Source organism: Pempheris klunzingeri, chromosome 17, assembly GCF_042242105.1.
Source record: "Pempheris klunzingeri isolate RE-2024b chromosome 17, fPemKlu1.hap1, whole genome shotgun sequence".
In the NCBI taxonomy this organism is placed as follows: domain Eukaryota; kingdom Metazoa; phylum Chordata; class Actinopteri; order Acropomatiformes; family Pempheridae; genus Pempheris; species Pempheris klunzingeri.
In genome coordinates this window covers 400,277-426,743 of record NC_092028.1, presented here as the reverse complement: position 1 = coordinate 426,743, position 26,467 = coordinate 400,277, and the positions used below count along the sequence as shown (strand labels likewise).

Here is a 26,467-nt window from a genome sequence, read left to right as displayed (position 1 = left end):
TTCTTTATTTGTTTGTTTTCTGTTATTAGTTTCCTGTCATCATCTCATCATCTTTTATTTTGGTGGTAGCTTTGTTTACTTCCTCTTTTCATTTGTCCGCCCTCTGAGGGTTTGTGATGTCACAGCAGGATGTGACGTGGTCAGCAGGATGTAGTGATGTCACAGCCGGCAGGATGTGTTCAGGGTTGGAGAGGAAGCTGGGAGAGGATGGCGCCACAGAGACGCCTGGTGGACGAGAGAAGAACTACAGGAGTCACCTGACACCTGAGAGTGTGTGTGTGTGTGTCTGTGTCTGTGTCTGTGTCTGTGTCTGTGTACACACACAGACAGGACCAGGTCCAGGACTGTGTGTCTGTGTGTGTGTGTGTACATCTTTTACAGTGTATACACACAGACTGTCAGGTGTCAGGTGACTCCTGAAGTGCCTCTCTTGTCCTGCAGGTGTCTGGTCCTGGACCTGGTCCTGGTCCTGGTCCCTGTGTCAGTGGTCATCAGTGCAGAGGGTCTGTGGGTCCTTGAGGGAATCTAAAGTGACGGCGAGCCTCACGATCAGACATGTGATCAGCTTCACACACACTCAAAAAGGCTAACAGCCAATCAGCACATAGGGGTGGCCTCCTGTGGGCGGGGCTACTGGCTGCAGAGCTGCAGTCTGACAACATGAAACAGTCTGATGGTGAACACAGACACAGATAGAGGCATTATGGGTAAGTCCACGCCAAGGAGTGAAGGAGTGAAGGAGTGAAACAGTGAAGGAGTGAAGGGGTGAAAGAGTGAAGGAGTGAAGGGGTGAAAGAGTGAAGGAGTGAAAGAGTGAAGGGGTGAAATAGTGAAGGAGTGAAGGGGTGAAGGGGTGAAAGAGTGAAGGAGTGAAGGGGTGAAAGAGTGAAGGAGTGAAAGAGTGAAAGAGTGAAGGGGTGAAAGAGTGAAGGAGTGAAGGGGTGAAAGAGTGAAGGAGTGAAGGGGTGAAAGAGTGAAGGAGTGAAAGAGTGAAGGGGTGAAATAGTGAAGGAGTGAAGGGGTGAAGGGGTGAAAGAGTGAAAGAGTGAAAGAGTGAAGGAGTGAAGGGGTGAAAGAGTGAAGGAGTGAAAGAGTGAAGGGGTGAAATAGTGAAGGAGTGAAAGAGTGAATGGGTGAAGGAGTGAAGGAGTGAAGGGGTGAAAGAGTGAAGGACTGAAAGAGTGAAGGGGTGAAATAGTGAAGGAGTGAAAGAGTGAATGGGTGAAGGAGTGAAGGAGTGAAAGAGTGAAGGGGTGAAGGGGTTAAAGAGTGAAAGAGTGAAGGGGTGAAAGAGTGAAGGGGTGAAGGAGTGAAAGAGTGAAAGGGTGAAGGGGTGAAAGAGTGAAGGAGTGAAAGAGTGAAGGGGTGAAAGAGTGAAGGAGTGAAAGAGTGAAGGGGTGAAAGAGTGAAGGGGTGAAGGAGTGAAAGAGTGAAGGGGTGAAAGAGTGAAGGAGAGAAGGGGTGAAATAGTGAAGGAGTGAAAGAGTGAAGGAGTGAAATAGTGAAAGAGTGAAGGGGTGAAAGAGTGAAGGAGTGAAAGAGTGAAGGGGTGAAGGAGTGAAGGGGTGAAATAGTGAAGGAGTGAAAGAGTGATGAGTGAAAGAGTGAAGGGGTGAAAGAGTGAAGGAATGATGGAGTGAAAGAGTGAAGGGGTGAAAGAGTGAAGGGGTGAAGGAGTGAAAGAGTGAAGGGGTGAAAGAGTGAAGGAGAGAAGGGGTGAAATAGTGAAGGAGTGAAGGAATGAAGGGGTGAAAGAGTGATGAGTGAAAGAGTGAAGGGGTGAAAGAGTGAAGGAATGATGGAGTGAAAGAGTGAAGGGGTGAAAGAGTGAAGGGGTGAAGGAGTGAAAGAGTGAAGGGGTGAAAGAGTGAAGGAGAGAAGGGGTGAAATAGTGAAGGAGTGAAGGAATGAAGGGGTGAAAGAGTGAAAGAGTGAAAGAGTGAAGGGGTGAAAGAGTGAAGGAGTGAAGGGGTGAAATAGTGAAGGGGTGAAAGAGTGATGGAGTGAAAGAGTGAAGGGGTGAAAGAGTGAAGGAGTGATGGAGTGAAAGAGTGAAGGGGTGAAAGAGTGAAGGAGTGAAGGGGTGAAAGAGTGAAGGAGTGAAGGGGTGAAAGAGTGAAGGGGTGAAGGGGTGAAAGAGTGAAGGGGTGAAATAGTGAAGGAGTGAAAGAGTGAAAGAGTGAAGGGGTGAAAGAGTGAAGGGGTGAAAGAGTGAAGGAGTGAAGGGGTGAAAGAGTGAAGGAGTGAAGGGGTGAAAGAGTGAAGGAGTGAAAGAGTGAAGGGGTGAAACAGTGAAGGAGTGAAGGGGTGAAAGAGTGAAGGAGTGAAGGGGTGAAAGAGTGAAGGGGTGAAATAGTGAAGGAGTGAAAGAGTGAATGGGTGAAGGAGTGAAGGAGTGAAAGAGTGAAAGAGTGAAGGGGTGAAGGGGTTAAAGAGTGAAAGAGTGAAGGGGTGAAGGAGTGAAAGAGTGAAAGGGTGAAGGGGTGAAAGAGTGAAGGAGTGAAGGGGTGAAAGAGTGAAGGGGTGAAGGGGTGAAGGAGTGAAGGGGTGAAAGAGTGAAGGAGTGAAAGAGTGAAGGGGTGAAAGAGTGAAGGAGTGAAAGAGTGAAGGAATGAAAGAGTGAAGGGGTGAAAGAGTGAAGGGGTGAAGGAGTGAAAGGGTGAAGGGGTGAAAGAGTGAAGGAGTGAAAGAGTGAAGGGGTGAAGGAGTGAAGGGGTGAAATAGTGAAGGAGTGAAGGGGTGAAAGAGTGAAGGAGTAAAGGAGTGAAGGGGTGAAGGAGTGAAGGAGTGAATGGGTGAAGGAGTGAAGGAGTGAAGGGGTGAAAGAGTGAAGGACTGAAAGAGTGAAGGGGTGAAGGAGTGAAAGGGTGAAGGGGTGAAAGAGTGAAGGGGTGAAGGGGTGAAGGGGTGAAAGAGTGAAGGAGTGAAAGAGTGAAGGGGTGAAGGGGTGAAGGAGTGAAGGGGTGAAAGAGTGAAGGACTGAAAGAGTGAAGGGGTGAAATAGTGAAGGGGTTAAAGAGTGAAAGAGTGAAGGGGTGAAGGAGTGAAAGAGTGAAAGGGTGAAGGGGTGAAAGAGTGAAGGAGTGAAGGGGTGAAAGAGTGAAGGGGTGAAGGGGTGAAGGAGTGAAGGGGTGAAAGAGTGAAGGAGTGAAAGAGTGAAGGGGTGAAAGAGTGAAGGGGTTAAAGAGTGAAAGAGTGAAGGGGTGAAGGAGTGAAAGAGTGAAAGGGTGAAGGGGTGAAAGAGTGAAGGAGTGAAGGGGTGAAAGAGTGAAGGGGTGAAGGGGTGAAGGAGTGAAGGGGTGAAAGAGTGAAGGACTGAAAGAGTGAAGGGGTGAAATAGTGAAGGGGTTAAAGAGTGAAAGAGTGAAGGGGTGAAGGAGTGAAAGAGTGAAAGGGTGAAGGGGTGAAAGAGTGAAGGAGTGAAGGGGTGAAAGAGTGAAGGGGTGAAGGGGTGAAGGAGTGAAGGGGTGAAAGAGTGAAGGAGTGAAAGAGTGAAGGGGTGAAAGAGTGAAGGAGTGAAAGAGTGAAGGAATGAAAGAGTGAAGGGGTGAAAGAGTGAAGGGGTGAAGGAGTGAAAGGGTGAAGGGGTGAAAGAGTGAAGGGGTGAAGGGGTGAAAGAGTGAAGGAGTGAAAGAGTGAAGGGGTGAAGGGGTGAAGGGGTGAAAGAGTGAAGGAGTGAAAGAGTGAAGGGGTGAAAGAGTGAAGGAGTGAAATAGTGAAAGAGTGAAGGGGTGAAAGAGTGAAGGAGTGAAAGAGTGAAGGGGTGAAGGAGTGAAGGGGTGAAATAGTGAAGGAGTGAAGGGGTGAAAGAGTGATGAGTGAAAGAGTGAAGGGGTGAAAGAGTGAAGGAATGATGGAGTGAAAGAGTGAAGGGGTGAAAGAGTGAAGGGGTGAAGGAGTGAAGGAGTGAAAGAGTGAAGGGGTGAAAGAGTGAAGGAGAGAAGGGGTGAAATAGTGAAGGAGTGAAGGAATGAAGGGGTGAAAGTGTGAAGGAGTGAAAGAGTGAAGGGGTGAAAGAGTGAAGGAGTGAAGGGGTGAAATAGTGAAGGAGTGAAGGGGTGAAAGAGTGATGGAGTGAAAGAGTGAAGGGGTGAAAGAGTGAAGGAGTGATGGAGTGAAGGAGTGAAGGGGTGAAAGAGTGATGGAGTGAAAGAGTGAAGGAGTGATGGAGTGAAGGAGTGAAGGGGTGAAAGAGTGAAGGGGTGAAGGAGTGAAAGAGTGAAGGAGTGAAAGAGTGAAGGGGTGAAGGAGTGAAGGAGTGAAAGAGTGAAGGGGTGAAAGAGTGAAGGAGTGAAGGAGTGAAATAGTGAAGGAGTGAAGGGGTGAAAGAGTGAAGGGGTGAAGGGGTGAAAGAGTGATGGAGTGAAAGAGTGAAGGAGTGATGGAGTGAAAGAGTGAAGGGGTGAAATAGTGAAAGAGTGAAGGGGTGAAAGAGTGAAGGAGTGAAAGAGTGAAGGGGTGAAGGAGTGAAGGGGTGAAATAGTGAAGGAGTGAAGGGGTGAAAGAGTGATGAGTGAAAGAGTGAAGGGGTGAAAGAGTGAAGGAATGATGGAGTGAAAGAGTGAAGGGGTGAAAGAGTGAAGGGGTGAAGGAGTGAAGGAGTGAAAGAGTGAAGGGGTGAAAGAGTGAAGGAGAGAAGGGGTGAAATAGTGAAGGAGTGAAGGAATGAAGGGGTGAAAGTGTGAAGGAGTGAAAGAGTGAAGGGGTGAAAGAGTGAAGGAGTGAAGGGGTGAAATAGTGAAGGAGTGAAGGGGTGAAAGAGTGATGGAGTGAAAGAGTGAAGGGGTGAAAGAGTGAAGGAGTGATGGAGTGAAAGAGTGAAGGGGTGAAAGAGTGAAGGAGTGAAGGGGTGAAGGAGTGAAGGGGTGAAAGAGTGATGGAGTGAAAGAGTGAAGGAGTGATGGAGTGAAGGAGTGAAGGGGTGAAAGAGTGAAGGGGTGAAGGAGTGAAAGAGTGAAGGAGTGAAAGAGTGAAGGGGTGAAGGAGTGAAGGGGTGAAGGAGTGAAGGAGTGAAAGAGTGAAGGGGTGAAAGAGTGAAGGAGTGAAGGGGTGAAATAGTGAAGGAGTGAAGGGGTGAAAGAGTGAAGGGGTGAAGGGGTGAAAGAGTGATGGAGTGAAAGAGTGAAGGAGTGAAGGAGTGATGGAGTGAAAGAGTGAAGGGGTGAAAGAGTGAAGGAGTGAAGGGATGAAGGAGTGAAGGGGTGAAAGAGTGATGGAGTGAAAGAGTGAAGGAGTGATGAGTGAAGGGGTGAAAGAGTGAAGGAGTGAAGGGGTGAAAGAGTGAAGGAGTAAAGGAGTGAAGGGGTGAAGGAGTGAAGGAGTGAAAGAGTGAAGGGGTGAAGGAGTGAAGGAGTGAAAGAGTGAAGGGGTGAAAGAGTGAAGGGGTGAAGGAGTGAAGGGGTGAAAGAGTGAAGGGGTGAAGGAGTGAAGGGGTGAAAGAGTGAAGGGGTGAAAGAGTGAAAGAGTGAAGGGGTGAAGGAGTGAAGGGGTGAAAGAGTGAAGGAGTGAAAGAGTGAAGGAGTGAAGGAATGATAGAGTGAAAGAGTGAAGGAGTGATGGAGTGAAGGAGTGAAAGAGTGAAGGAGTGAAAGAGTGAAAGAGTGAAGGGGTGAAGGAGTGAAGGGGTGAAAGAGTGAAGGAGTGAAGGAGTGAAAGAGTGAAGGAGTGAAAGAGTGAAGGAATGATGGAGTGAAAGAGTGAAGGAGTGAAAGAGTGAAGGAGTGATGGAGTGAAAGGGTGAAGGGGTGAAGGAGTGAAGGGGTGAAGGAGTGAAGGGGTGAAAGAGTGAAGGAGTGAAAGAGTGAAGGAATGATGGAGTGAAAGAGTGAAGGAGTGAAAGAGTGAAGGAGTGAAGGAGTGATCGAGTGAAAGAGTGAAGGGGTGAAGGAGTGAAGGAGTGAAGGGGTGAAGGAGTGAAGGAGTGAAAGAGTGAAGGGGTGAAGGAGTGAAAGAGTGAAGGGGTGAATGAGTGAAAGAGTGAAGGGGTGAAAGAGTGAAAGAGTGAAGGGGTGAAGGAGTGAAGGGGTGAAAGAGTGAAAGAGTGAAGGGGTGAAGGAGTGAAGGGGTGAAAGAGTGAAGGAGTGAAAGAGTGAAGGAGTGAAGGGGTGAAGGAGTGAAGGAGTGAAAGAGTGAAGGGGTGAAGGAGTGAAAGAGTGAAGGGGTGAATGAGTGAAAGAGTGAAGGGGTGAAAGAGTGAAAGAGTGAAGGGGTGAAGGAGTGAAGGGGTGAAAGAGTGAAAGAGTGAAGGGGTGAAGGAGTGAAGGGGTGAAAGAGTGAAGGAGTGAAAGAGTGAAGGGGTGAAGGGGTGAAAGAGTGATGGAGTGAAAGAGTGAAGGAGTGATGGAGTGAAAGAGTGAAGGGGTGAAATAGTGAAAGAGTGAAGGGGTGAAAGAGTGAAGGAGTGAAAGAGTGAAGGGGTGAAGGAGTGAAGGGGTGAAATAGTGAAGGAGTGAAGGGGTGAAAGAGTGATGAGTGAAAGAGTGAAGGGGTGAAAGAGTGAAGGAATGATGGAGTGAAAGAGTGAAGGGGTGAAAGAGTGAAGGGGTGAAGGAGTGAAGGAGTGAAAGAGTGAAGGGGTGAAAGAGTGAAGGAGAGAAGGGGTGAAATAGTGAAGGAGTGAAGGAATGAAGGGGTGAAAGTGTGAAGGAGTGAAAGAGTGAAGGGGTGAAAGAGTGAAGGAGTGAAGGGGTGAAATAGTGAAGGAGTGAAGGGGTGAAAGAGTGATGGAGTGAAAGAGTGAAGGGGTGAAAGAGTGAAGGAGTGATGGAGTGAAAGAGTGAAGGGGTGAAAGAGTGAAGGAGTGAAGGGGTGAAGGAGTGAAGGGGTGAAAGAGTGATGGAGTGAAAGAGTGAAGGAGTGATGGAGTGAAGGAGTGAAGGGGTGAAAGAGTGAAGGGGTGAAGGAGTGAAAGAGTGAAGGAGTGAAAGAGTGAAGGGGTGAAGGAGTGAAGGGGTGAAGGAGTGAAGGAGTGAAAGAGTGAAGGGGTGAAAGAGTGAAGGAGTGAAGGGGTGAAATAGTGAAGGAGTGAAGGGGTGAAAGAGTGAAGGGGTGAAGGGGTGAAAGAGTGATGGAGTGAAAGAGTGAAGGAGTGATGGAGTGAAAGAGTGAAGGGGTGAAAGAGTGAAGGAGTGAAGGGATGAAGGAGTGAAGGGGTGAAAGAGTGATGGAGTGAAAGAGTGAAGGAGTGATGAGTGAAGGGGTGAAAGAGTGAAGGAGTGAAGGGGTGAAAGAGTGAAGGAGTAAAGGAGTGAAGGGGTGAAGGAGTGAAGGAGTGAAAGAGTGAAGGGGTGAAGGAGTGAAGGAGTGAAAGAGTGAAGGGGTGAAAGAGTGAAGGGGTGAAGGAGTGAAGGGGTGAAAGAGTGAAGGGGTGAAGGAGTGAAGGGGTGAAAGAGTGAAGGGGTGAAAGAGTGAAAGAGTGAAGGGGTGAAGGAGTGAAGGGGTGAAAGAGTGAAGGAGTGAAAGAGTGAAGGAGTGAAGGAATGATAGAGTGAAAGAGTGAAGGAGTGATGGAGTGAAGGAGTGAAAGAGTGAAGGAGTGAAAGAGTGAAAGAGTGAAGGGGTGAAGGAGTGAAGGGGTGAAAGAGTGAAGGAGTGAAGGAGTGAAAGAGTGAAGGAGTGAAAGAGTGAAGGAATGATGGAGTGAAAGAGTGAAGGAGTGAAAGAGTGAAGGAGTGATGGAGTGAAAGGGTGAAGGGGTGAAGGAGTGAAGGGGTGAAGGAGTGAAGGGGTGAAAGAGTGAAGGAGTGAAAGAGTGAAGGAATGATGGAGTGAAAGAGTGAAGGAGTGAAAGAGTGAAGGAGTGAAGGAGTGATCGAGTGAAAGAGTGAAGGGGTGAAGGAGTGAAGGAGTGAAGGGGTGAAGGAGTGAAGGAGTGAAAGAGTGAAGGGGTGAAGGAGTGAAAGAGTGAAGGGGTGAATGAGTGAAAGAGTGAAGGGGTGAAAGAGTGAAAGAGTGAAGGGGTGAAGGAGTGAAGGGGTGAAAGAGTGAAAGAGTGAAGGGGTGAAGGAGTGAAGGGGTGAAAGAGTGAAGGAGTGAAAGAGTGAAGGAGTGAAGGGGTGAAAGAGTGAAGGAGTGAAAGAGTGAAGGAGCTGCTGGTTCTGTGGTGGATCCTCCTTCTGTGGGCTTCAGGGGCAGAACGTCCTCAGACTGGATCACAGCTGTAGCGTGTTGCTGTGAACACGTTAGTGAGAACACGGCTGTTTCAACATTTCTGAACGAAAGAATCCATTGTGTTCATTCTGTCCTCTGATTGATCGATCAGCTGATCAAAGCAGCTCGGTGTCCCACAGGAACTGGAACTAGGTTTGTTCACTAATGAGGCAGGAAGTCTGTTGGTTCAGTCTCAGTGTGTTTTCTATCAGCAGGACTCTGAAAGTGTTGAACTGTCCCTTTAACCCCCCCTCTCTCTCTGTAGGACCACCGCTCGCTCGCCCCTGACTCGCCCATCTACGCCAACATCTCGTCTCTGAAGAAACCGCCCCCCTCTCAGATCTCTGGACCCGCCCTCCCGTCCTCTCCTCCTCCTGACCACGCCCCACCTGTCCCTGACCACGCCCCATCTGCGGCCTCCCCCTCCCCTGGGATGATAAGCCCCGCCTCCCCCCTCAGCCCATTGGACGAATGGCAGGTAAAGTGGCCTCCAATTGGTCTGACCTGCAGGTGTTTGTTTCATACGTTCTTATCATGTCATTCAAGGGCTGAAAGGAGCTGAAGTGATTTAACAGAAGCCGAGGGAAGTAAAAAAGGAGTCGACGTGACATTTGAGATGAAAACTGAAACTGAAGCGACGGTTCTGACAAAAACATAGAACGAAATTAAAGCGGCAGCTGAGTTTTAAAGACTAAAGGAAGTGGAGGTTGAGACGGCAGCATGAAAGGAGTTGGTGTAGATGATGAGAAGATCAAAACAGGTTGAATATAGTGTAAGTGGCAAAGGAAAATTTAAGGACCAAGAGAAGTCGATGTGGCATAAAACACTGAAAGAAATCGAGGTGGCGGATTAAGTTTGAAGACCATAAAAGTGAAGCAGGTGAATTTTAAAGAGTAAAGGAAGTGGAAGTGGAGATGGCAGCATGAAAGGAGTCGATGTGTTAGTCAAATGAAACCTTCATTATATTTTTCTGCACTTTCACGTGCGCTTGTGTCCCTCACGTTAATGCTGCTGTCGTTTCCTTCAGAGCGTTCATACTTGGATCTCATTCATACTTTTCCACCTGATGATGACACGCTTCATGTCCTATGAGTCAGCCGTGACCCACGAAGGGCTTCTGCATCAGAAGGTGTCGTGTTTCTGCGTCGTGTCTTCGTGTTACTCAGCTCGTCGTTAAAGTTTCATCAGATGAAACCAGATCAGGTTTGTTTGGTCACATGTTGGCTTCATCTGTTCGGTCACGTCGTCGACACGCCGACTTCATGCTGAGGAGACAGACGCGTGTTCTATGTTCCTCACATTAGAGACGTGTGAGAGCATGAAGTGAGTGAAGGTTATCTGGGCGGAAACATGTGATGTTCCATTAGTTTCACATCTGAAATAAAGAGATACAATAAAAACAGTGTTCCTTCATTCAAACACTACAGGACATGATGAATGACGTCCATGAGTACAGAGCAGAAAAGGAAATAGGCAACACATTAGTTTAAGTTCCACTTTCCTCATTCATGAAACTGTGAAAACACAGACTGCACCTGAAGGCACCGTCCGTCCTAACTGTGCTGTCTGACCCGTGTTGCATTCAGGTGCACATGGACCAGGACAGCGGGAAGCTGTTTTACTTCCATCCTGTGACCAGACAGACCACCTGGTCCGACCCCCGCAGACCCCCACCCACCCCTACAGGAGACATGGACCAGTCCAAGGGGGGCGAGGGGGGGCCACTGACCTGCCCCTCCCCCGTCTTCTCCCCCCCCTCCTCTCAGGTACCAAAACACCTGGTAGCAGTTTGTAGTCCACACACACACACACACACACAGATTAATAATAATTCCTAATGATCTATGATCCAGATTGAAGGGGGGGCCCTGATGGGGGGTCCAGGACTCCATCCTGCTAGACTAACTAAACCTGTCCCCCCCCATCAGGGCTCTGCTGGGTGGGAGCAGCTGCTGGACCAAATTTCAGGGCGCTTTTACTACTACAACCCCACCTCAGGAGCCACGTCCTGGGCCGCCCCAGAGCCGCTCTCCCCCTCCTCCCCCGCCTCCCCTTCAGGATCCACAGCTGACAGGAGGCACGACGGCGGCCCGGTACGACCTGACATTAGTTCTGGGTTTGGTCGGGCTGGACCCCGGGGTACGTCTGGGTTTGGTTGGGCTGGACCCCGGGGTACGTCTGGGTTTGGTCGGGCTCAACCCCGGGGGTAGGTCTGGGTTTGGTCGGGCTGGACCCCGGGGTAGCTCTGGGTTTGGTCGGGCTGGACCCCGGGGTAGGTCTGGGTTTGGTCGGGCTCGAACCGGGGGTAGCTCTGGGTTTGGTCGGGCTCGAACCTGGGGGTAGGTCTGGGTTTGGTCGGGCTCGACCCCGGGGTAGGTCTGGGTTTGGTCGGGCTCGAACCTGGGGGTAGGTCTGGGTTTGGTCGGGCTCGACCCCGGGGTAGGTCTGGGTTTGGTCGGGCTCGAACCTGGGGGTAGGTCTGGGTTTGGTCGGGCTCGACCCCGGGGTAGGTCTGGGTTTGGTCGGGCTCGAACCTGGGGGTAGCTCTGGGTTTGGTCGGGCTCGACCCCGGGGTAGGTCTGGGTTTGGTCGGGCTCGACCCCGGGGTAGGTCTGGGTTTGGTCGGGCTCGACCCCGGGGTAGGTCTGGGTTTGGTCGGGCTCGACCCCGGGGTAGGTCTGGGTTTGGTCAGGCTTGAACCTGGGGGTAGGTCTGGGTTTGGTCGGGCTGAAATCGGAGCAGAACACAATGTCGTCACTGAACAGTTTGTGTTTGTAGCCCAAAGGTTCTTTTTAGCTGTGAAAGGATTTAGCTTGACTGAAAATGTTCCTGCACTCTGTGATCACTGAAGATGACCTGTGAGATTGTTGATGATTGAGCAGCTGTTTTTCACTTCATCACTGTATCCACTGCGAGCTGTGACTGTCCTGTAATAACTCTGGTTTACCTGATCAAACTGAAGCCTCCGCTGCCAGAGGAAGATTATCCTGTCGGCACACAGAGCGACAACAGCGACGCCGTCTTTACAACGGTACCACACACACACACACACACACACACACACACACACACACACACTGAAGATTATGTTTACAACTTTAACACTGAATCATTGGATCTCTCGTCAGTTTTGATGCTTCATCTCCGGTTTGTGGCGGCTTGTGTTCCCAGAATCCTCAGCAGCAGGCGGGTGTGATTCCCAGAGCTCAGCTGGACCTGAGAGATGGACACGGCTCCCAGCGAAGGGCACAGGAGGTGATCCATCAAAGCATCAGTCTGTTTGTCTGCCGGACTTTTCATTTATTAATCAATTGATTCATTCATTGTTTCAGTTTCCGTCTTTGCCCCAAAGGCTGATGGGTAATGGAGTTTCTGAGGAGGGAACGACTGTACAGCTCAGAAACTGGAGACACAGCATGGCCGAAGACGTGAGTCACATTAGAATAATCTGCTCAAACAACAAGAGGCGCAAACCAGGTTCTACTGGTGCAAACAAGGTTCTACTGGTGCAAACCAGGTTCTACTGGTACAAAAGTGATAAAATCACATCCTGCCCCAGTTCTTCTGATCTGAGTTTGTTGTTTGTTCCAGACGTTCGGCCACAGGAGGAACATCAGCGACTTCAGCGACAGCTCCAACAGAACACACTCACCTGTCTCACCCACACACTCCCCCGACAGTCCACCGGTACACACTCACCTGTCTTACATTCATTCCTTTGTTCATTCATTGTCACCTTGTGATATCATCCTGTTCTCCCTCATCAAGCCCTCTGATAGGCTCAGACTGAAGAGGAACCTGTCCAATCGGAGCACAGGCTCCCAGCAGCTGCACGTAGGTCCTGGGCTGTGATTGGCTTCTGACGTTTCCATGTCAACCTGTCTGACAGCAGAATCTACACATTTTACCAACGTTGGTCAAACACAGAATCAAACTGACGTCTGATCTGAGGGGAGGTTAGTGGGCAGATCAGCGCCCCCCACTGGCTGTCCTCAGGTTCACGTGTTCATTACAACACGTGTTCATCACAACACGTGTTCATTACGACACGTTTATCACATCATGTTCATCACGACACGTGTTCATCACAACACGTGTTCATTACGACACGTTTATCACATCATGTTCATTACGACACGTGTTTATTACAACACATGTTCATCACGACATGTGACCATTACAACATATGTTCATCACGACACGTGACCATTACAACACATGTTCATCATGACATGTTCATCACGACACGTGTTCATTACAACACATGTTCATCACGACACGTGTTCATCACGACACGTGTTCATCACGACACGTTTATCACATCATGTTCATTACGACACGTTTATCACATCATGTTCATCACGACACGTGTTCATCACGACACGTGTTCATCACGACACGTTTATCACATCATGTTCATTACGACACGTGTTCATCACGACACGTTTATCACATCATGTTCATCACGACACGTGTTCATCACGACACGTTTATCACATCATGTTCATCACGACACGTTTATCACATCATGTTCATCACGACACGTTTATCACATCATGTTCATCACGACACGTGTTCATCACGACACGTTTATCACATCATGTTCATCACGACACGTGTTCATCACGACACGTGTTCATCACGACACGTTTATCATATCATGTTCATCACGACACGTTTATCACATCATGTTCATCACGACACGTTTATCACATCATGTTCATCACGACACGTGTTCATCACGACACGTTTATCACATCATGTTCATCACGACACGTTTATCACATCATGTTCATTACGACACGTGTTCATCACGACACGTTTATCACATCATGTTCATCACGACACGTGTTCATCACGACACGTTTATCACATCATGTTCATCACGACACGTTTATCACATCATGTTCATCACGACACGTTTATCACATCATGTTCATCACGACACGTTTATCACATCATGTTCATCACGACACGTGTTCATCACGACACGTTTATCACATCATGTTCATCACGACACGTTTATCACATCATGTTCATCACGACACGTTTATCACATCATGTTCATCACGACACGTGTTCATCACGACACGTTTATCACATCATGTTCATCACGACACGTGTTCATCACGACACGTGTTCATCACGACACGTTTATCATATCATGTTCATCACGACACGTTTATCACATCATGTTCATCACGACACGTTTATCACATCATGTTCATCACGACACGTTTATCACATCATGTTCATCACGACACGTGTTCATCACGACACGTGTTCATCACGACACGTTTATCACATCATGTTCATCACGACACGTGTTCATCACGACACGTGTTCATCACGACACGTTTATCACATCATGTTCATCACGACACGTGTTCATCACGACACGTGTTCATCACGACACGTGTTCATCACGACACGTTTATCACATCATGTTCATCACGACACGTGTTCATCACGACACGTGTTCATCACGACACGTGTTCATCACGACACGTTTATCACATCATGTTCATCACGACACGTGTTCATCACGACACGTGTTCATCACGACACGTTTATCACATCATGTTCATCACGACACGTTTATCACATCATGTTCATCACGACACGTGTTCATCACGACACGTGTTCATTACGACACGTGTTCATCACGACACGTGACCATTACAACACATGTTCATTACGACACATTTATCACAACACATGTTCATCACGACACGTGTTCATCATGACACGTGTTCATCACGACACGTGTTCATTACGATACATTTATCACATCATGTTCATTACGACACGTTTATCACATCATGTTCATCACAACATGTGTTTACAATGACACGTGTATTACGACACCAGGACCAGGATGTCCTTGAGTAGGATTGGGGGTCCTTGAGGAGTTGGAGTGGGAATGTTGTGTGAGATCTGTAGGTAAGCATGTGTGGGTTTGAGGAGATGTTAACGGGTTCTGAGGGTCTCTGGGGACCTTGAGGAGATCTGGGTGGTCATGGTGAGGTTTTAAAGGTCTAGGTGGATATTTTAGGTCCCTTTTAAAGATGTTAAAGGGACAGACACACACATACAGGCTCCTCCCATGTTAACACAGGAGTCACATTTTGAAGTCGACCTGCGGGTTTAAATTAACTTGACGCCTCACCTGGCTCTCTCTCTCTCTCTCTACCTGTCTCTCTCTCTCTCTGCCTGTCTGTCTGTCTCTACAGTGCCATCTACTGGAGAAAGCAGGAATCATGAATAAGACCAAAGTAGCTGATAACGGGAAGAAGATCAGGTGAGCTCATCCTTTCTCCTGTGTTTCCTGGTGTGTTTCCGTCTCACCTCTGACCCTTCGCTCTGTTGTTGGTGTCGACAGGAAGAACTGGAGTCAGTCCTGGACCGTCCTCCACGGTGGGATCCTCACCTTCCACAAAGACCCCAAATCTGCCCCCAGTGGGAACGCTGTAAGAACCAGGTCCACATACCGGACCACAACAGGAGCCAGAACCAGAACTAGAACCAGAACCAGGTCCACATACAGGACCACAACAGCAGCCAGAATCAGAACCAGAGTTAGAATCAGAACCAGAGTCAGAATCAGAGAAAGAACCAGAACCAGAATCAGAATCAGAACCAGGTACACATACCAGACCACGACAGGAGCCAGAACCAGCACCAGGTCCACATACCGGACCACGACAGGAGCCTCTCTGTTAGCCTTAATGTTGGCTAATGTTAGCATGCTAACACGCAGTACTAAGATGGTGAACATTATACCTGCTAATCATTAGCATGTTAGCATTGAATCTATTATTACTAATATTTTGTGTGTAAAACAGACTGAAGTTAAACATGATCAACATGCACACAGATCAGAAACTGATGGTGACTTCCTGTTCCTCAGAGTAAATCGTCACAGATCGTTCCAGAGTACACCGTCGAGCTGAGAGGAGCCTCGTTGGGCTGGGCCGCCCGGGACAAGTCCTCCAAGAAGAACGTCCTGGAGGTATGCCATCTGTTACCATGGTTACGATCTGCCCTAATAGCTCTGGGACTATGTTACCATGGTTACGGTCTGCTCTAGAGACCATGGGACTATTTTACCATGGTTACGGTCTGCTCTAGAGACCATGGGACTATGTTACCATGGTTACGGTCTGTGCTAAAAGCATGGTTTCACCTTCATGGCACTCATCGTGTGCTTTTTTGATTTGTTGCCATGGTTACTGTGGACGTACTTTGTGTGACTGTGTTGTTGTTGTTGTTGTTGTGTTTGTGTGCAGCTGAAGACTCGTCAAGGCTGTGAATACCTGATGCAATACGACACTGAGAGCATCATCAGCGACTGGCTCAAAGTGATACAGGACACCATCAGACAGCTGGTAACACACACACACACACACACACACACACACACAGCCGATGATCAGGGCAGTGGCTGTGAGGTGTCTGAACTCTTTCAGGAACTGGATCATCTGTCAGAGGACGAGGACGAAGCTGCTTCAGACAAAGAGGACAAAGACAGGAAGAGGACATGTGAGTCCAAGACAGAAGTCCTTTGACTTAAAGGGTTTTAAAGAGTAAACACAATCAAACTAGCCAACGGACGCAGAATAACAATCTCAATGTTTCAACATTTCTTTTTCCTCCTCTTTCACCACCAACGTCCTCCTCCTCCATCATCTTCTTCTTCTTCTTCTTCTTCTTCTCTGTAGCGACCAGGAGTTCATCAGGAACATCTGACTCTGAGCAGAGACGAGTTCGGACGAAACTCCGGCGTTTCCTCCAGCGCCGACCAACGCTGCAGAGCGTTAAAGAGAGAGGCTACATCAGAGGTACCCCATCATCACTCTGATCATAAAGGCAGTCAGAGTGACCAGCGAGTCGGTGTGTGTGTGTGTGTGTGTGATGAAGCACACGCAGCATCGTTACGTAACACTGAGTGACACGTTTGTCATGTGGTCATCTGTCCAGATAACGTGTTCGGCTGCCACCTGGACACACTCTGCCACCGAGAGAACACCACCATCCCCAGATTTGTGGAGAAGTGTATCAGAGCAGTGGAGAGGAGAGGTGCACACACACACACACACACACACACACACACACAAATATTTGATGTAAGAAACACACTGCAGACTGACTGTGTATGTGTGTGTGTGTGTGTGTGTGTGTGTGTGTGTGTGCAGGTCTGGATGTGGACGGGATCTACAGAGTGAGCGGAAACCTGGCTGTGATCCAGAAACTACGACACAAAGCGGATCACGGTAACAAACTCTGAAACCAGAAGCACACATTCCTCCTCTGACCTGTAGAGTTTCTCAGAGCTCGTTGAGCTCAACGTGCCAAAAGCCAAAGCACATTGGAAAAATTCACCAGCAAAGAAACCAAGACCTGGTTCCTCCAGATAGTACACAGACCGCTGTGAGCAGATTCACACGGGAACTATTTTCTGCTGAGGTTCACCCGCCAGCCACGACAGAGCCAGATGGAAGCAGTAAGGGCGTCCACCTCAGTGAGCTAACAGTCCGGCGCTCAAGCCTCTCATCCATGTGCAGCTGTGTGTGGGTGTAGTTCAGTTCATTTTAGGTACAAGGTACAAAGTTTCCCTTGGCAACACACAGGCGACATCAGTTGTAAATATCAAGGATATCATAATATATCGGAGAACGACTGGCAGCAACTGGATCAGAAGAACTTAGACACAATGAGGTTACACAGCTGACCCAAACCGGAACAGACATGGAAGAGGCCCATTGTTTTATTACATGTATTGGGGTGGTGAGGTGCCCTGTGTGTCAAAGATGTGAATGAGGATGTGACTCCTGAACAATGACCTTCACAACATTTAAAAGCATTGTGGAATAATGGAATAAAGTCTTCTCTAAAATGTCACCCTATGCAGATGATGTCCTCCTGTTCAGATGCTGATGTCATTACACTCGCTGCTAATTCTACACTGAAGTTTTTCCCTTCTCCTTCTTCTTCTCCTTGATTGTGTCCATGTTGTCACTACAGAGGAGCAGCTGGACCTGGAGGATGGGCAGTGGGAGGAGATCCACGTGATCACTGGAGCACTGAAGCTTTTCCTGCGGGAGCTTCCGGAGCCGCTGTTCCCCTTCAGCTGCTTCGACAAGTTCATCGCCGCCATCCGTCAGTACACAAAGAAACTTTCGTCACACACTAAACACGCCTCATGCACAGCCTGCATGTGACACACACATTTAAAGGAGCAGTCTGTAGGATTTAGAGCATCTATTAGCAAGAATGGAATGTAATATTCATAAATGTGTTTAGTGTTCAATTACCTGAAAGTGAGACTCTTTGTGTTTTAGTAAGCTTAGAATTAGCCTTTATATATTTGTATATACAGGAGCATGTCCTCTTCCACAGAGACCGCCACGTTACACTGCCATGTTTCTACAGGACCCCAGAACAGAAAGCCCCCCCCATCTCAGCCTGGTTCTGGTCTAGGTTTATTCCTGCTCAAGGGGGGTGTAACATGAGATTCTGTCTCCGTGAGTTCTCCCAGCACATATAGCTCAGGCCGGACTCGGTTAACAGTCAACTCTTTTATTTTAGAGCAGCAAACAATGCTTCAGGCCGCTGGCTCCTGCTCTGGCCATGTGTCTCCCTCCTGGGTCCCGGCGCACCTGTTCCCAGGTGCGCTGGCGATACTTGCCTCTCTCCTGCGCCATCTCCTGGGCCAGCCCTGCACCTCTCTCCGTTGCAGCTGAGCTCAAAACCAGCCCACACCCCCACAAGGGGTTTTCCTGTTAAAGGGGAGTTCCTCTCGTTAAAGGGGAGTTCTTCCCGTTAAAGGGGAGTCCTCCCGTTAAAGGGGAGTTCTTCCTCCACTGGGTCCTAATCTAATCTCTGAGCTGCTCTGTGGGGATTCTTGAATTCTTCATGTTGAATTCCTGAATCTTTGGTCTCTGAATGAAAGAGTTTGTTCTGAGCTGCTCTTTCTGGAAACAGTCTGAGAGAAACACTGCTGTGAACTGGAGCTGTATAAATATATAAATAAAGATCGACTGATTGAATGAACACACAAACCTTTAGCATTTTTACGTTGAAGTGGCAGCTTGAATTTGGTGGAGCAGCAGCTGAAAGGAAGACCATGCTGTGTGGTGACAAATGAAGATTCTGACTCATTGTTTAGTACAAAAAACTAAGGGAGCATGAATCCTTGTGGGCCAATGTTGCTTCTCTTGCATGGTTGGAAAGAGAGGACTGGTCCTTTAAACCACAGCTTTAAATCCACAGGTTTAAATCATAAATGGACAAAAAGATTCCAGTCAGAAAGTGAAAGTTGGACCAAACATTAAGAATGAGATGACACTTTCTGGTACCAAGCATATGAAAATAGACTGTGCATTGTCCTACATCCTCTAAGTCTGACATGAAGTATGAACTTAACGTACATTTGATAAGTTCTGTACTGATAAGTTCAGGTTTGAACACCTAAGAGTGATCATGTTTCTGGTCTGAGCTCTGTGTGTTTGTGTCCTTGCAGAAGTCCCAGACTACAGCCTGAGGGTCTCCTACATGAGGGACCTGGTTCGCTCTCTGCCGCTACCGAACCACGACACCATGGAGCTGCTCTTCAGACACCTGCGCAGGTGAGTTCACAGGCAGGGTCACCCTGGACTGGTCGCCAGCCAATCACAGGCCATTCACAGCATATGACAATTAACTCTGTTCATCGGGGATCAGACATCATCATATCAGTCTGGAAACAGCCTGATGACCCTAACACATGTGGTGGTGTGTCACCTAAACTCTATTTAGAGATATAAGGACAGTTTTTATTTCCCTGGATGACATGAGGACTTTTTTGTGTGCGGGATGGTTTGTGGGAGTGGACTGTATAGGTCCATGCTAGCGCTGTTCAAAAATACATGCAAATGAACTTTACGGCTCAGATCTATCAAAACTTTGGATTTTTAGATTTTCAGGGAAGTTTTAGCTTTCATTCGAGGCTCCTGAGACCTCGCCATGTTTTAGAAACTGGTCCTAACAGTGGGGACCCAACAGCTCAGACCCAACAGTTTTTGTTTGTGCAACCAGACTCTGGAGGACATTTTAGCTACAACAGGACTAAATGTATGAATACATTTGCCTTCAGTTCACTGAAATGATCCCATAGCTACACCAGAGACGTTGTCAGGATGTGGAGGTAGCAGCGGAGACAGATGGTAACAAATTTAAAGGTGAATAAGTAGAAGGTGTCATTGGGATGAATACGAACCGATGAAAACACTGACTTGACCACTGCTGGAATTCTGGTTCTACAATGATAATCACTGCTGAAAATTACTCTTGAATTTGTCTCTTCAGGGTGGTCGAACACAAAGAGTCCAACAGGATGTCGGTTCAGAGCGTCGCCATCGTGTTTGGCCCCACGTTGCTCCGCCCCCAGACCGAGTCGGCCAACATGACGATCCACATGGTGTTTCAGAGCCAGATAGTGGAGCTCATGCTCAACGAGTTCCAGACAGTGTTCTCCCAGAGGTAGGGGGAACTTCCAGACCCCCCCCAAAGACCTCCAGGAAGCTCTCCCAAACATCACAAGACATGCCAAAAAAAGTGTCAGAGAGCCTTCTCGAACTTTGGACCTGAACATCACCTCCTTTTTGATAAAAGTTAACCAGGGACTGAACTTGGCATCTGCCGGCTAGAACCCTGGACTGGTTTTGAAACCTTTGACAGCAGCTTTGCTCTTCTATCGAGACAACAGGCCAAGTGGACCAAGTGGGACATATTTTCTTGGTACCTTCAAGACACCCAAATATCTCACCAAGAGCAACATCCACCAGATCCTCGTGGAACCTTGTAGATCTCCAAAAGCAAACATCTACCTAACTGCTGCGCCTGAAATGATCCCGTTTGGAACCATCAAGTGCCCCGGACTGAAACCTTAAAAACTCTTACGTGAATAACCAAAAATACATTTAAAGAATGAACAAAAACTGTACCAACACATTCCAGAACCTTGTAGGTCTCTGAACCCGAACTCATTTCCTCTTGCTGTTTTTAGGAATCATCAAAGCCATGGGAGTTGAGCCTGGATACGGTTCTTTAATCACTGTGCTCCAAATGATCTAGATAAGACCTGTGAGTGGAACTGTGAAGAACCCTGGACTGATTTTTAAACTTTAAATAACAGACCCAACAAAACACGCCCACAATAACTACAAACAAAACCACCAAATGTCTCGATTTGAGAAAGAGCCGTTCCAACAAGTCGCAGATTTGTCTTGAATTTCGTGGACGTCTGGAACCAAACAGCATTTGCACCTATTTTCAAACTCTTTTCAAACTATTTTGTGGACACTTTTTAATCTTCGTTGGGACCCGGAACATGTTGAGTCCATGTAGCTCTCACCACCAGACCACCACAAGCCTTAGATAACACAGTCAGACCCTGAATGGAACCATCTAGAACCCTGAAAGCTAAACCAGCACCTTCACTTTGCATTCATCGCAGCAGAGCAAACAAAACCCAACATCTCACTCTGAGGGAGAACTACCCGCACAGGGTCCACATCATTTAGGAACCCTAATAGAATCAAACATGGTTTCCCCCTTTTTCTAAAACCCTGTGGATGCTGCAGTTCATGTGGCGTTAAACCAGGAACCTTTTGCCAACACAACACCTCTGTCTCACCACCACACCAACAACAAACCTTAAATGCCTAAAACCCTGGACTGGTTCCAAGATGAGACATTGTCCCATCTAGAGACATGACAGCAACAATTTTCAAACATTGATCTGCTTTCCTGGCACCACAAAAATGCATTAAATATCTGTGGAACCTTCAAACCTGTAGACCTCTGTGGCCTGTCCGTCTCTGGGATCCTTTTAAGGTCAAACACATCAAAGTTCCAGATCTTATGGTATCCAAAGGGCTGTCAGGAGCTAATTAACAGACCTCTGTGGGGGTGAGAAAAAACCAAATAGGATTTCTGCACTTTCTGCTGAAACGTTTTGGGCGTACGCATCGTGATGCAGAGCAGCCGCTGGAATCTCTATGAATGTGATGCCTCTAAATCTGTGCCTGAAAACACCAAAAAACATTCCTTCACAGAAACTCTGAACAGAGACACTGAACATGGCCGATTCTTCACATTCAGACAGAAAACTCTCGTTGGGTTCTTCTTTTCATTTTTGTCGTGTTGTTTAATTTGCTGATCATTGACTTACTGCAGGCGTCTAAAGTCTTGATGCTGACTGGCTCACGTCTTACCTGCTCAGTGCATCACATTCAGACGGCCGGTGTTGATGAGCTCTTCTGCTCCTCAGGTGTTGGCGTTGGATTGTTTTCTTGTACACCTGTTGTTTTAAATGACTGAACGCGCACCAAAGTATAAATTTCAGTCTCAGCTTCACTGTGTCAGATGACGACACAGAGACCACAGTGTGGAGGGATAGTACAGATGTTTCCCACAGTGGACAGTCTTCTATTAGAGAACTAAATTATTAATAACAATAATGATCACATAAATGGATGAGAAAACAAATTGACACAGATCCATACTGAGTCTGCATTCAGGGGACTTCCTGTCGTAAAGTGTGAATTTCGCTGGAGGAGGATACTGATGTACTGCTGAAATATACCACTGTAAGTCTGCACGGGGGCTTTTATTTTGAAAACTGAGCTGATTTTCTTTGCCGTTTGTCTGTCTGACTTCCTGCCGCCTCCTCTGCTCTGAGCTGCTCCGTCAGAAACAGACCAGGAGAGAATCTTTAGCAGAGCTTCTGGAGGGTCTGAAGAGTGAACTAGAACAGACGGCATCAGCTCCGGTGGTGCGTTGCAGCCAAAACATGATGCTGATGCTTCTGATGGGATTCAGCCTCGACTCTGCTCGTCATCCCTCTGTCTCAGAATCATCAATCTGACAACCATCAATCTATGATGCATTCACTGACACTGGAAAACACAGATTTGCACAGAAAAGTACTTTTCTAAGTCAGTATATGTTGATACCAAGTATGTTTTGCTGAAGTTTGAAATTAACAGACCTTCATCGTATTAAACACTGGATAATCAGTCACATACAGTATGGAGCTACTGAGCCAAATTTTCTTTTTAAACCATTACACAGAGAACAGTAACACCTGAGAAGAAGCCCCAGAGTTTAAGTATCAAATTGCTTCCTGTCTTTGTACTAAGCTAAGCTAAACATGTCCTGGATCTATGTATTAGAATCGCCTGACTCTGGACAAAACAGCTAGAGTTTCTGTAAATCTGAATCAGGTTTAATAGAAAGTTTAGAGGACCCGGGACGTTTCCCTGAGGGACTCCACAGAGAACATGAGGATTTACAGACATGTTAAAGTGTTTTTAGGGATGAATTTTACAGGAACATTTTTACTGTTGTTTATGTCCTGCTGTAACGTTAAATTCTAGAAATGATCATCTGTACAATGCTGTTTTTATAGTATTGAGTTTATGTATTACAGATATAGAACAAAGTTAACATGGAAGATTAACAGGTTAAACTCTGTACAGAAGAGGGTATTTTACTGACCTCAAATAAAAATAAAGCTGATCTGTACGTCTGTGGTCATGTGTGTTCTGTATGGGAGTAGCTAGTCACCAAGCATACGCGCACTTCTCAGCTAAAATAACCTATAGCATGTTTAGTTTTACCTCTAGTATTTGTATTTTCCCCTGTAGTATTTATATTTTACACTGTAGTATTTGTAGTTTCCTCTGTAGTATTTGTAGTATTTATATTTTCACCTGTAGTATTTGTGGTTTCCCCTGTAGTATTTATATTTTCACCTGTAGTATTTGTGGTTTCCCCTGAGGTATTTGTAGTTTCCAGTGTAGTATTCGTAGTTGCCCCTGTAGTATTTGTAGTATTTATATTTTCACCTGTAGTATTTGTGGTTTCCCCTGTAGTATTTGTAGTTTCCTCTGTAGTATTCGTAGTTGCCCCTGTAGTATTTGTAGTATTTATATTTTCACCTGTAGTATTTGTGGTTTCCCCTGTAGTATTCGTAGTTGCCCCTGTAGTATTTGTAGTTGCCCCTGTAGTAGTTGTAGTATTTATACTTTCACCTGTAGTATTTGTGGTTTCCCCTGTAGTATTTGTAGTTGCCCCTGTAGTATTTATATTTTCCACTGTAGTATTTGTAGTTTCCTCTGTAGTATTTGTAGTATTTATATTTTCACCTGTAGTATTTGTGGTTTCCCCTGTAGTATTTATATTTTAACCTGTAGTATTTGTGGTTTCCCCTGAGGTATTTGTAGTTTCCCCTGTAGTATTCGGAGTTGCCCCTGTAGTATTTGTAGTATTTATATTTTCACCTGTAGTATTTGTGGTTTCCCCTATAGTATTTGTAGTTTCCTCTGTAGTATTCGTAGTTGCCCCTGCAGTATTTGTAGTTGCCCCTGTAGTATTTGTAGTATTTATATTTTCACCTGTAGTATTTATATTTTCACCTGTAGTATTTGTAGTTTCCTCTGTAGTATTCGTAGTTGCCCCTGCAGTATTTGTAGTTGCCCCTGTAGTATTTATATTTTCACCTGTAGTATTTATATTTTCACCTGTAGTATTTATATTTTCACCTGTAGTATTTGTTGTTGCCCCTGTAGTATTTATATTTTCACCTGTAGTATTTGTAGTTGCCCCTGTAGTATTTGTATTTTCACCTGTAGTATTTGTAGTTGCCCCTGTAATATTTATATTTTCACCTGTAGTATTCGTAGTTGCCCCTGTAGTATTTGTATTTTCACCTGTAGTATTTGTAGTTGCCCCTGTAGTATTCGTAGTTGCCCCTGTAGTATTTATATTTTCACCTGTAGTATTCGTAGTTGCCCCTGTAGTATTTGTAGTTGCCCCTGTAGTATTTATATTTTCACCTGTAGTATTTGTAGTTGCCCCTGTAGTATTCGTAGTTGCCCCTGTAGTATTTATATTTTCACCTGTAGTATTTGTAGTTGCCCCTGTAGTATTCGTAGTTGCCCCTGTAGTATTTATATTTTCACCTGTAGTATTCGTAGTTGCCCCTGTAGTATTTATATTTTCACCTGTAGTATTTGTAGTTGCCCCTGTAGTATTTGTAGTATTTATATTTTCACCTGTAGTATTTGTGGTTTCCCCTATAGTATTTGTAGTTTCCTCTGTAGTATTCGTAGTTGCCCCTGTAGTATTTGTAGTATTTATATTTTCACCTGTAGTATTTGTAGTTTCCTCTGTAGTATTCGTAGTTGCCCCTGCAGTATTTGTAGTTGCCCCTGTAGTATTTATATTTTCACCTGTAGTATTTGTAGTTGCCCCTGTAGTATTTATATTTTCACCTGTAGTATTTGTAGTTGCCCCTGTAGTATTTGTATTTTCACCTGTAGTATTCGTAGTTGCCCCTGTAGTATTTGTATTTTCACCTGTAGTATTTGTAATTGCCCCTGTAGTATTTGTAGTATTGTTCACCAGTGTACTTTAACACATTGCTCAGCAAATGTGGAGCTGATCTGAATGACGTCATAGACTGCTGGGTTGTGACGTCATCAATGACCATTGATTGTGTTGTAATAATGTGCAGCTGCAGATCAATGTGGAGAAGTGACGTCACCTGGAAACTAGATTTCTTCAGTTGTTTCAGCAGCAGGATTAGTGAAAACACAAACACAGAAGGAAAATAGAAAATATATACGTGTACTCCGTAGTAGATCCACTAGTAAAGTACAAGTACACAGTACAAGTACCTCCAAGCTGTTCCTCAGTACTTCAGTCAGACGTCCTCACAGACAGTTTCATCTTTACTACGTCACTGGCTGTAGCTGCGGTCACTGCACTGCGCAGGCGCTGGCCGGCAGCCCGTCGTCATGGAGACGATTCGTTGTTACTGACCCGATGAGCCTGAACGCGCTTGAAGAACCCGTAGAACACCTGAAGAACCCGAAGAACACCTGAAGAACCCGTAGAACACCTGAAGAACACAGGAGGAGCCAACGGTCCTTCAGGTAGCATGTTTCACCTGTCTGTTAGCCGCTCTTAGCTTGGAAGCTACCGCTGAGTGTTAGCTCAGTGAGGTTAGCGTTAGCTTGTGTTAGCTGTTAACGTTAGCATGCTAGCTTGTTCCTACTGTGAAGAAGTACTCTGATTACTCTGTTTTCAAACTGTGTTGCCAGATTCAGTGTGATTAGTGTGACTGATTTGGTGGAACTCCAGATCCTTGAAGTTCTCCTGAAGGTGTGTGAATGAAGGAGCTTGTCTCTGTTCTGTTGTCAGCCTGCAGCTCTATAGATTGATCAGACCCTATTGATCAGATTATCAGTTTGCATATCTCAGTGTGGCCATATCTGTAGCTTCACCTGCATACCTGTGTGACGTCACCAGGTGATGGCGAGGTCAGAGCGTGATGTCATCAACTTCTCAGCGCTGGAGAGCGAGCTGCAGGCGGCGGTGGAGTCTGATCGGAGACGCACGAGAGAGAACGACGCCAAACTGAGAGCCGTCAGCCAGAGGGTGTCCTACCGGGAGTTCAGGTACCCGGGTCCTGGAAACGCTTCCAGGTCCTTGAATGAGTTGCAGGATGTTTGAGACGGCCCCAGTGAGATTCCAGGGGTCCTTGGATGAGTTCCAGACCCTGTCTGACCTGTGCTTTTGTGTGTGTCAGAGACCTGGTCCTGACGTGCCACCTGAGGCCTCTGGAGAGGAAAGACAAAGACGGAGCTCCACGGAGACAGCCCTGGAACCCCGTCGCTCCGAGCAACGGCTGATGACTGGCCCCCGGCAACCAGGAGCGCCACGGCTGTTTTTTGATGTGTTTTAATGAAATTTGAGCCCAGGTGCTGACGACTTTTAATAAAATAAATGTAAACATTTTGCTAAGAAAAGAGCGACAGCCTCTGTGTCTCTGATTTTGAAAAGTCACTCATCATCTCTGTAGGAGCCTCGTGTCGTTCGGCTGAAAGCTCTGGAGAAAGTGGACTTTGAGTAGGGGTACTTTAATTTTAGAGTCTAGGAGGAGCTTTTCATATAATTTCTGTTAAAATATCTTCAGGACGCACCGACATGAACACAATAATAACATGATCTATCATCATTCTAATCAATAAATAGTATTGGTTCAGTCTACTGTGGCCCTATGAACAGGTGGAGCTGCACAGCAGCATAAGACCAGCAGGTGGAGACATTCACTCAAAAACAGCAGCAGCAAGTACAATATTACAGTACAAAATACCTGAAGTACTTCTTTTATGTAGTAATATACTCATTTATTTTACTGTTGAATGGGGTCTGGTACACGCTGTTATCATTGGTACTGTTTGAATGGGGTCTGGTACACGCTGTTATC

General features: G+C 46.7%; 2 protein-coding genes across 4 annotated transcripts in view; both read left to right on the top strand.

Annotated features, from left to right (window-relative positions):
• The window catches only part of LOC139216377 (rho GTPase-activating protein 27-like), a 32,710-nt gene extending 11,730 nt beyond the window's left edge, over positions 1-20,980 (top strand). Inside the window, exons 4-21 of one of the 2 annotated variants that reach the window (XM_070847470.1) lie at positions 8,414-8,626; positions 9,735-9,914; positions 10,077-10,241; positions 11,111-11,179; positions 11,320-11,403; positions 11,481-11,576; positions 11,740-11,835; positions 14,382-14,449; positions 14,531-14,618; positions 15,059-15,160; positions 15,438-15,536; positions 15,618-15,690; positions 15,870-15,989; positions 16,129-16,227; positions 16,344-16,421; positions 17,173-17,307; positions 18,671-18,776; positions 19,495-20,980. In XM_070847470.1, coding sequence (XP_070703571.1) covers positions 8,414-8,626; positions 9,735-9,914; positions 10,077-10,241; positions 11,111-11,179; positions 11,320-11,403; positions 11,481-11,576; positions 11,740-11,835; positions 14,382-14,449; positions 14,531-14,618; positions 15,059-15,160; positions 15,438-15,536; positions 15,618-15,690; positions 15,870-15,989; positions 16,129-16,227; positions 16,344-16,421; positions 17,173-17,307; positions 18,671-18,776; positions 19,495-19,672 — 2,049 coding nt within the window. In that variant the 3' untranslated portion in view covers positions 19,673-20,980. Of the gene's footprint in view, positions 1-8,413; positions 8,627-9,734; positions 9,915-10,076; positions 10,242-11,110; positions 11,180-11,319; positions 11,404-11,480; positions 11,577-11,739; positions 11,836-14,381; positions 14,450-14,530; positions 14,619-15,058; positions 15,161-15,437; positions 15,691-15,869; positions 15,990-16,128; positions 16,228-16,343; positions 16,422-17,172; positions 17,308-18,670; positions 18,777-19,494 lie in introns of both variants that reach the window. The other variant, XM_070847469.1, reaches the window with a different exon arrangement.
• Positions 20,981-24,994: 4,014 nt separating this feature from the next.
• Positions 24,995-25,995, top strand: dnaaf19 (dynein axonemal assembly factor 19). Of its 2 annotated transcripts, XM_070848682.1 has the most exons (4): positions 25,015-25,130; positions 25,299-25,359; positions 25,507-25,655; positions 25,787-25,995. In XM_070848682.1, the coding sequence occupies exons 3-4, from the start codon at positions 25,510-25,512 to the stop codon at positions 25,887-25,889; spliced, it is 249 nt and encodes an 82-aa protein (XP_070704783.1). In that variant the 5' UTR covers positions 25,015-25,130; positions 25,299-25,359; positions 25,507-25,509; the 3' UTR covers positions 25,890-25,995. The 2 variants fall into 2 exon arrangements, with proteins under 2 accessions (XP_070704784.1, XP_070704783.1); XM_070848683.1 differs by lacking the exon at positions 25,299-25,359 and having other exon boundaries at positions 24,995-25,130.
• Positions 25,996-26,467: the final 472 nt, after the last annotated feature.